The sequence below is a fragment of the Eleutherodactylus coqui genome, chromosome 12 (genome assembly GCF_035609145.1).
Source record: "Eleutherodactylus coqui strain aEleCoq1 chromosome 12, aEleCoq1.hap1, whole genome shotgun sequence".
Lineage (NCBI taxonomy): Eukaryota > Metazoa > Chordata > Amphibia > Anura > Eleutherodactylidae > Eleutherodactylus > Eleutherodactylus coqui.
The window spans coordinates 108,232,761-108,243,237 of record NC_089848.1 but is presented as its reverse complement, the minus strand read 5'-3'; the positions used below and the strand labels follow the sequence as shown (position 1 = coordinate 108,243,237).

Below are 10,477 nucleotides of genomic sequence, written 5' to 3'. Positions count from 1 at the left end.
GGGTGACAGCAATATCGTGGCTGTGTACACACAATTTTGTAACATCAGTGATGTTTTTTTTATTGTGAAAAATGTAGCATCGCATCGCTGCTACCCGCGATTTTCTCACGGGATAGAATCGTGCATTTTTGTAGCAAGAATATTAATAGGACTTTCTAATGTTAAAAAAAATCGGATCGCACGAAAATCGCACGTTCATGCTATGTGATGCGATAAACAAGGAGGCTCCATAGGGAAATATTTGAGTATTACTCTTTTCAAGATACTTACTCTTTCCTTATTTTTGCCATCTTTTTTTGGTTCCTGATGTGCCTACCTGTATGCATGGGTGAACGTGTAGAGAAAACTCAAACAAACACTTTTTTTTGGTTGATCGTTGCCAAAAGCTCAATCCAGCATGAACCCAAACCTTTGATTGTTCAGCTCGACTGAACTACTAAGAAACCTTCTTTCAAAAAAGAAGCAGAAAGAAGAAAAGAGGAGAAGAAGGAAGAAGGAAAAATGAGAAGAAAGAAAAAGAAGAAAAAAGCTGACAAAAATCTTTTCAGTTATTCTTTTTCCTAGTTTTCTTATTTTTCCTTTTTTCTTCATTACTTTGCTTACAGACAGCTCAGAGGTATTTAGATACCCTCCTAGATGAGCTAAGAGTCTTATATGGGGCTTTTATGGTTCGTAGACAGTGTTATGCGCCGATTTAAGGGGCACTGGTGAAGTTCCAGTCCAATTTAAAACTAATTTGGACCAAACCAAACTTTTTGCCAAAATTTGGTAAACCAGCCTAACTATACTTTTCTTAACTTGCTCATCACTAGTAGGGAGCTATGCATTGTGCATAATCTTAAACTTTTGAAGCACTGGTTGCCACAGTGTTTAGGGTTTTCCTAAGCTCATTTATTTAGGGCTAGAGCTCAGATGGCATTGCTCAATTCAAGGCAGTTGCCCTATGTTTCGGTGGCAGGGTTATTTACTTATCAGGGTGCAACAGGGAAGGTATAGTTATGTGACCTTATATCCTTATGAGCTCCATCATGACTGCTTTGACCCTGATTAGGCTATAATTGGACCTGGATTTGGGTTCAACATGTCTTTCATTCTGCTGCACTTTATTGTGAGATGATCTACTATGCAGCAGGACTGTTCCATTAATTCCTTTTTGTATACGTAATCTGTTGGTCTATTGGACCTCTGTTGACTATCCGGGGCATATTGACCTGAGTCTACTTAACAAGCTCGTTCTTCATAGTTGACGACAGCATCAGCAGTTGTACTGATGGGTTCATAAGTCATATGGATTTTCATATTTAAATAATTTATTTTAAAAGCTATGTTCTAATATATATATATATATATATATATATATATATATATATATATATATATTGTCGAGGGTTAATTTGTTCAAACAGACTGATCAGTTATGTTGTCGGTTCCGAATTGACCTAAGCAGGAGGAGCGCTCCTTTTGAGAGTCTAAGTACTGACCATACACACGGTATATGATGAAGTAATGAACTCTAAGTCTTTATTGGCATAGTCTCAGTTTATATAGAAGATCGCCCACGCAGGGATGCGACCTCTGGTAATACAAGGAGTAACCTCATGATACATACATTCATCTGATAAAAACACATGACTTCTATATCTTACAATGACATAATCATTCAATAAACTTTGACATTTAGGCTTGATATATGACATTCAAGAAATAGCTGATTTCACATGACTTTTAGACTAGTACATTAGTAAATATAGAGAAATAGCTGACAACTTCTTTGCGGTTAGGCTATGTCTCACTACATTTATGAACATCTGCTCTTAACTTCCTGATTCCACTTAGATCAGACGTTTGGCCTATTACTCAATAGTCATGAGTCCTTCAGAGCAGAATAGAATATTTGCAGTATTCAACCTTATTGATTCAAATAGATTACTAAGCAAAATATATTAACTCCTTTTTGATTAGCGACATTTATTAATTTCTTTACAGCCCCCATTGGCCCTTATCATTCCCCCATTTTGGACATCAGGAAGTCACACACAGGGTCCAGTTCTATTTTGAAAAGTCATAGTCGAGGTAGGTCTTATTGGTCGACTAGCCCATATAAGGTGTCTCTAGTATGATGTTACAATACTAGTAGCGTGCATAGGTACGCACGGCAGGGGATTCCCTAATCTTCACCCACACCAATGTCCCTCCTGGAGATAGTCCTAGTGGTGAACACGTCCAGGTCGCGTTACCCTGACCCTACACTACCTAGTGACAAGACTGGAAGGAACCGCCGTATGTTCTGCCTTCATCCAGCAGGGGTCGGCCTACACAGGGGCTGTAAAGGCTTTTGCCGTACATTTGCTCACACAAGAGATTATGACTTTGATTATTATATATATACACAACAGCATGACAATTATCTGTAATATACTTTGTAGGATTCCCATGAACCATCCTCCCAGACCAGAAAACCAATTTGCAGGGTTAAGAAAATTAAACCATCCCTGGTCTTTATCCTGTTTTATGCTAGTAGCTATTTTTCCCAAGGTATTGATCTTTTGGTGAATGGATTCTGAGTGATCAGAGAGGTTGAAACAACACATCCCCTCAAATTCCTCACATCCGTGGTTTACTGCGAGCAACAGGTAATCTATGGCGGCTCTATTTTGTAAAGCTGCTTTCCTGACTCCTTGTATGTCTAGTAAGAGGAGGTCCAAGGCCTGTGATGTCGCATTCAGGCCCTTTACCATATCGCATGCTAATCCATTGATTACTCTTGTGTTATATTGTGCCAACCCGGGAACACCCACAATACTGACTGCCAGTGCCGTATGTTCTGAGTAGCTAAGTAGAGTGGGTGGTCCTTCACAGTTGCTATCCAGTCCTTCTACCTCCCTCTTTTGTCTGTTGGTGAGTTGTGGGATGCTAGGTTTTTGGTACATTAGTATACTTAATCTAGCTAAGGAGCAGGGACCTCCGGTCAGGTTAGCTGGGATATATGTGTAAGTCAGGTTACCGCAGGACAGGACCCAGCCTAATGGTAATTTGACGTGCCTAAAATGGCTGGGGCTTCGGACTGTGTGGTTACAAAGCATAGGAGTGTGTACCTTTCTACATTGCTGGACTGTGCGATTACATAGTCTCTGGGAATCACTAGTCACCCTGGTTCTCTGCGCACAGCCTCCCATATGTTCTTTATTACACGTGAAGTTATAGCATACCTCAGCCGGAGCGACATTCCTGACCCGGAAACGAGTCATATTAGACCAAAGTGTATGTTCGACCGCATCACAGTGGGGACAATATTCATATACATTAAGAAAGGTATTTTCCTGAATAACATTGCTCTCCTCTACATCACTATCATTATGCACTATTGAATATATATCGCGAAGTGTCTTTATTGGAGTGGGGATAGACAGTAAGCAAGTCCGTAAAATATCTTCCCCACTCCGCAGGTTGGGCATGCACATGTGGGAAATATTCAGTACGTCTTTTGCAAAGTATTCCCACATGTTGGGGTGTCCTTCCGCCCAAACAGTCCATCTTCTTCTTACATTGACAGTTGATGAAGAATTGTCCCGAAAAGAGAGTAGTCCAAGAAAACAAAGGGTAAATAATACACCTATCCAGACTATCAATGCTGGTGTCCAGGTTGCCATCCCCCTCCCCCACCCTGGGTTGGGCTTACTCTCCACCCCCCTCGTGGTGCTGAGGCGTTGGAACTTTCTTGCAGTGTGAGGCATGGATCCAAGTGGGTTTGCCTTCTAGCTTGACCGAGGTGGGAGTGGTTAACAGCACTTGGTATGGTCCGTCAAAGCGAGGTTCCAAAGTCTTTCTGACGTGTCTCTTTACCACCACCCAATCTCCGGGATTCAGAGAGTGGGATCCTTCCAAACTATCAGGGTCTGGAATAGAAGAGAAGACTAGGTCGTGTGTTATTTTTAGCTTTTGGCATAAATCCTGCACAAAGGAAGTAACTTTATCATGACCCAGGGATAGAGCTTGGGGGTGATACAGTCCTAACCTGGGCACGGAGCCAAAGAGAATCTCATAAGGAGACAGTCCTGTTTTCCTATTTGGTGTGGTTCGTACTGAGTAGAGGGCCAGAGGTAGGCACTCGGGCCAAGGTTTTCCTGTTTCAACCATGGCTTTCTGTATCTTAAGTTTGAGGGTGCCATTGAGTCTTTCTACTTTTCCGGAGCTCTGCGGATGATAGGGGGTGTGAAAGGCCTGTTCTACTCCTAAGGCGGACATGACTTCCTTCATTACCTCACCAGTGAAGTGAGTACCACGGTCGCTCTCAATGGTCTCTGGTACCCCAAATCTGCACACTAACTCTGACACAAGTTTCTTTGCAGTGGCCTGGGCAGTGGCCTTCGGGACCGGGTAGGCCTCGGGCCACGCGGAAAAGAGGTCAATGCATACCAGGACATACTCATACCTTCCTGATCTGGGCAGCTGGATGTAATCTATCTGTAGTCTCTGGAAGGGGTACAAAGGTCGCGGAGTGCACTTCCGAGGGGTCTTTACTACTTGACCGGGGTTGTGTAGTGCACAGATTTCACAAGCCTTGACGTATGCCTTTGCCATCCTGTCAAATCCCGGAGCGTACCACATTTTCTCCACCAGGGCTACCATGGCATTACGAGAAGCGTGCACCTTTCCATGAGCCAAAAGGGCCATACTAGGATAGGCAGCCGCAGGTAAACACATACGGAAACCCATCATCCAACCTTCATTTCCTTTTACTGCCCCTGCACTTGCCCAGCGCTCCTGCTCTTGCCCTGAGGGGAGTAGGTCCACCTCCTTCTGTGGTGGGACAGAGAGGGTCTGGTCCTCGGCAGGGGGATCAGGATCCTCCTCTGCTGGGCAGGACCTGGTCTGAACTCTGCACACGGGTGCCCTCCAGTCCAGCAGGGCTGCAGCCTTTGCTGCTCCGTCTGCCTTCTCGTTGCCTCTGCTTTCCAAGGAGTCCCCTCGGGTGTGTGCCTTTACCTTTATTATGGCTACCTGCTTCGGGAGCATGATAGCTGACATTAAATTACTTACTGCCTCACCATTCTTTATCGGTCTGCCTTGAGCTGTTAGGAAGCTCCGCGCGCGCCAAATCGGCCCATAGTCATGCGCAACGCCAAACGCGTACCTGGAGTCCGTGTAGATATTAGCAGTGACTCCCCGGGCTAACTTGCAGGCCTCGGTCAGAGCGCACAGCTCCGCTTCCTGTGCTGACATATGTGGGGGCATGGCGCGGCCTATCAGTACTTCATTCATTGATACTACAGCAAACCCTGTCACAAATCTGCCCATCTCATTCTGGTATCGTGATCCATCCACAAACATTTCAAGGTGGGGGTTCAGGAGAGGCTTATCTGTGACATGAGCAAATCCAGCTGTCTCCTGCTCCATCAGAGCAGCACAGTCATGCTGGTGCTCGGTGTCAAAAGCTTCCTCTTCGCCTAGGGAATTGACAAAAAGTTGATCCCCTGTGCTTACTCCCCCTTTTGAATCAGTGTCACCTAATGGCAGTAAGGTGGCCGGATTCAAAGTTGTGCAACGTTGAAATGAGACATTGGATGAAGAGTGTACTGCAAGTTCCATTTTAACCTGTCTAGCAAGAGAAAGATGTCTACGGCTCACCTGTGTCAGAATTCCATGTACGTCATGGGGCGTGAGGACCACAAGAGGGTAGTCTAGGACCACCTCAGAAGCTTTCTCAAGTAGTGCTTGTACAGCCAGAACTGCTCTTACACAGGAGGGTGAACCCCTGGCTACTGCATCAAGATGTGCACTGTAGTATGCTACAGGGCGCTTTTTGTCACCATGCTCTTGTGTGAGGACGGCAGTAGCATGTCCCGCCATCTCAGTCACGAACATCTGGAAGGGTTTATCATAGTCAGGCAGACCCAGTGCTGGAGCACTGGTAATCTGTATTTTCAGCTGATGGAAAGCTGACTCGGCTTCCGGAGACAAAGCAAATGGCTTAGAACTCAGGCAGTCGTACAGAGGCTGCATGGTCATGGAGGCAGAGCGAATCCACGGCCGACAATATGAAACTAACCCCAGAAATGTCCGCAACTGAGCATGGGAGGTAGGGAGTGGCATGTCCTCCACCACCTTGGTACGTTCTGGCGTGAGGTGTTTTGTACCAGGACCTAGGCAGTGACCAAGAAACACAACATGAGATTTGCAAAACTGTAATTTGTCTTTACTGGCTTTACACCCACTGTCTGCAAGAAAACAAAGGAGGCTGAGTGAGGCCGCAACGCAGGTAGGTCTGTCCGGAGCACACAGTAGGAGGTCATCAACATACTGAAGCAGGGCCACACCTGGTGGGACCGTCCATGCATCAAGTACAAGCCTCATACATCGGGTGAATTGATTTGGGCTGTTTTGTGCCCCTTGTGGTAGGACAGTCCAGCAGTACTGTTTTCCTCGGAACGTGAAGGCGAACAGGTACTGGCAATCGGGGTGGATCGGGACGGACATAAATGCATTGGCTAAATCGATCAGAGTGTACCAACAGGTTCCGGAAGGTATGGTGGACAACAGAGTGTAAGGGTTGGGGACCAAAGGTGTTTCTAGGATGGTCACCTTATTGATTTCTCTTAGATCGTGAACCATCCGGTAGGTATCAGGTTCACCTTTCTTCCCTTTCTTTTTAACCGGGAAGAGTGGCGTGTTAGCGGGTGAGACGCAAGGTTTTAAAGCATTCAAGGCACATAACTCTGTAATAGTGGAGGCTATTGCGTCTTCCTGTGCCATGGCTAGGGGATATTGGCGGATCATGGGGGCTTTTTCCCCATCTTTGAGATATACCATGACTGGGGGTACGTGGAGATGGCCCAAGTCTGTCTTCCCTTTTGCCCAAAGGGTCTCTGGCACTGCTGAGAGAACCTGTGTATCTTCTGGGGTCAACACATATACAGTACAAGAAGGAGGCGGAGTGACCAAGTCTGCTGCCATGAGACAGAATACTTGGTGGTCGGCCGCAGAGGTACTGACATGAGCCTCACCGGAAGGATGGAGCTGAATACAGCACCCCAGGGGTCCCATCACATCGGTTCCCATGATGCAATCCCCAGTGGGTGACACCAGGAAGCGAGTGAGGACTCGTGACCCTTGAAAGGAGACTTCTATGGGCTCGGTCTCACGCATGGGTGTTGGTTCCCCGGACACTCCAACGGCTATGGCTATGGAGTCTGAGAGGGGAATACTAAGGTCATTGACTTGTGAGGTACTGACACATGATTTAGTAGCCCCTGTGTCAATTAAAAAGGGCACCTCCTTCCCCTGGATTTTTAGAGGCTGAAAAATTTGTGGCCCACGTGCGTCAGTAACTATAAGGGACACGGGGGAAGGAGTGCCAGACCTTCATTGGTAATTGGTATACCCGTTATTTCCCTGTGGGCGGGATGATGTGGTAGTGGCCGTACTTCCCTGTTGCCCCCTTTCGTCTGACGTGTTCTGTCTAGGGCGTTTAGGGGCTCTACAATTACGGGCCAAGTGTCCAGTCTTCCCGCAGTTATAACACTTACGGGTCTCCCGCCTGGGGTCGTTAAGTCGGACTGTGTCCCCCTCCATGGTGTAATGTTTAACCATAACACCCTTTGCGTGGTCTTCTGTATCCATGACAAATCCTACAGCTTTCTTATATAGATCACGCGGTTTGGCCTGTCGCCAATCGGGGGTACATGCTTTAACGCGTTCAGACAGGCGCTTATCTATTCCTTGCATAAAGGCTTCACAAAAAGCAGCATTACGTATTGCTTTTGGACAATCATATAAACCCAGATCTCTGCCAACTTCCTCTAAACGGCCAAAGTAACATTCAATAGACTCGCCCTTGTTCTGTCTACACTGGGTTAGGGCTGTACGTCTCTCTTGGGCTTTATCCTTAAACCAGGTCTTAACCTTGTCAACATATTGAGTACCACTAAGTAATGTCTGGGGGTCATCTGGGCGATCTTCAAGACCACAAAATTGAGCAATACTATTGTAAAGGCCCAGAGGACATTTTACATTCATAAGACATTCCATATCTGTCCAAGTGGCAGAGTAGTTTTTCTGTATGACTTCCAACTTTCTATGGAAAGCTGCTGGCTCTGTCTGGGGATCGGGCAGTTGCTGACACAGTGCCATCTGGTCTGTGGCGCTCCAGGGTCGCCATGTAGTGACTGTAGACCCGGGAGTTGGTCTATGTGCGTCCGTAGGTCTGTCATTAGAAGACGATGGTCTGTCGGTGTCCTCTTGTCTGACCGTGCCCAATGGTGGACTTGGTCTGTTTGGTTCTCTATAATGGGTAGTGGAGGTTGTAACTGGGAATAAGGGAATCGGTTGTCTACACTGATCCCTGGGACGTGGAGTCCCACATACTGTACAGAGTTCTTTAAAACAGGCATTCTGTTGACCACAACGTGGACAGTCCCAAGCCGGACCTCTATTTACTTCAGGGCCCGGGGATCCTGATTGAGGGCTGTAGGGAGGTGTATCCATCTGGGCAGTAGCCTGTGGATACGTAGGAGGCAACGGCGGCAAATTGGGATACAGAGAATTAAAGGGATTATTTGGAGACATTGGTGGAACGGCCGGGACGACAGGAGAGACTAATGGAACCGTAGGGGTTTCCATGGGAACGTCTATTGGTGGCCGGGGCATAGGACAATAAACTAAAATGCCCTCGCCTCGGGACTCGGAGTCCCAGTGTTCGTCTTCTGCTGTTTTAGAGCAGTCCAGAATAGCCTTCATGCCTTTTTCCAAACCCTTTTTTCTTATTTCCTTTCTATGCTTATCCTCATATTGTGACCAAAATTCATAATTGAATGTTCCCGCCTTCTTAAGGCCTATACGTTTGTAAACTTTATAGGCTTGTCTGCAAATGTCCTCCCCTTCTCTATCTTTAATTATCTCAATAGGAGTCTGATATATCTTAGATTGTTCAGACCCCATCTTGACCACTTCCAACTATTCTTCACTAAGTATACAGGACGTATATTTCACACAGTAAACTAAGATAATCACTGAGACTATCTGGGAACACACAGTTCCCTGTCCCGGAATAGATTTACAGAACTAAAACGTGGTCAACTTCAAACACTAGGATTCAGGGGAGACCAGACTTCGCCTCTTAGGGAACTTTTAGTAATATTATAACAGATCCAGAGTAACAATATGACTGCCAGAAATGAGACTATAACAATAACAATTATTTCAATCTCCAATACAGACAACATGACTCTTTAAGTCCCAATGAGTGAGTTCTTCCGTCTAGGACAGTTAAATGAACTTATTCACTCTAAAATATGGACGGGGCAGAAAATATAGGAAACAGGCAACAACATACCTCTAGTCCGTTAGAGACACACAGATCAAAAGAATCCAGACTGTATAATAGTAAGATAAGCTCTTACCTGTACACCGGTGTTTTAGTCTGGGGTCTCCGAATCCAGTATCCACGTCAACGGGCCAGGAGTTTGTTTCAGTCTACTGGTTGCGATGTCCCGTAAAGGTAAGCCCCGCCCCACGTTGGGCGCCAAGAACTGTCGAGGGTTAATTTGTTCAAACAGACTGATCAGTTATGTTGTCGGTTCCGAATTGACCTAAGCAGGAGGAGCGCTCCTTTTGAGAGTCTAAGTACTGACCATACACACGGTATATGATGAAGTAATGAACTCTAAGTCTTTATTGGCATAGTCTCAGTTTATATAGAAGATCGCCCACGCAGGGATGCGACCTCTGGTAATACAAGGAGTAACCTCATGATACATACATTCATCTGATAAAAACACATGACTTCTATATCTTACAATGACATAATCATTCAATAAACTTTGACATTTAGGCTTGATATATGACATTCAAGAAATAGCTGATTTCACATGACTTTTAGACTAGTACATTAGTAAATATAGAGAAATAGCTGACAACTTCTTTGCGGTTAGGCTATGTCTCACTACATTTATGAACATCTGCTCTTAACTTCCTGATTCCACTTAGATCAGACGTTTGGCCTATTACTCAATAGTCATGAGTCCTTCAGAGCAGAATAGAATATTTGCAGTATTCAACCTTATTGATTCAAATAGATTACTAAGCAAAATATATTAACTCCTTTTTGATTAGCGACATTTATTAATTTCTTTACAGCCCCCATTGGCCCTTATCAATATATATATATATATATATATATATATATATATATATATATATATCTCCAGCCCGCATTCCAAGCGTCTGAGTCCTTTGTTTCGGTGGAGTTACGGAGGCTGCATTTACATTACTTTGGTTTTCCGGTTGTCCACAATTAGTATTTGTTTGAGCTGTAACATCAAAAACAGCCCAGACCTTCTCTTCTAATCCTGAACAACCCCTTTAGTGGTTTCCCCTTTGAATACAGTGCTCAGTTTAGTAAGTGTTAAACTTACCTTCTCCAATGCAATCAGTCCCATAAATTCCATTTTATTACTCTGGATCCGTGTTTGACAGCTGA

At 45.1% G+C, this 10,477-nt stretch overlaps 1 protein-coding gene across 1 annotated transcript; it reads right to left on the bottom strand.

Annotated features, from left to right (window-relative positions):
- Positions 1-1,390: 1,390 nt before the first annotated feature.
- Positions 1,391-10,140, bottom strand: LOC136586607 (protein NYNRIN-like). Its single transcript, XM_066584742.1, has 2 exons — positions 9,399-10,140; positions 1,391-6,218 (listed from the first exon to the last, which is right to left on the bottom strand). Exon 2 carries the CDS (start codon positions 6,091-6,093, stop codon positions 3,676-3,678), a length of 2,418 nt encoding a protein of 805 aa, XP_066440839.1. The 5' UTR covers positions 6,094-6,218; positions 9,399-10,140; the 3' UTR covers positions 1,391-3,675.
- Positions 10,141-10,477: the final 337 nt, after the last annotated feature.

Excerpts from the sequence above, each read along its gene's own strand:
- LOC136586607 (XM_066584742.1), bottom strand. The coding sequence starts at position 6,093 with ATGCCACTCCCTACCTCCCATGCTCAGTTGCGGACATTTCTGGGGTTA.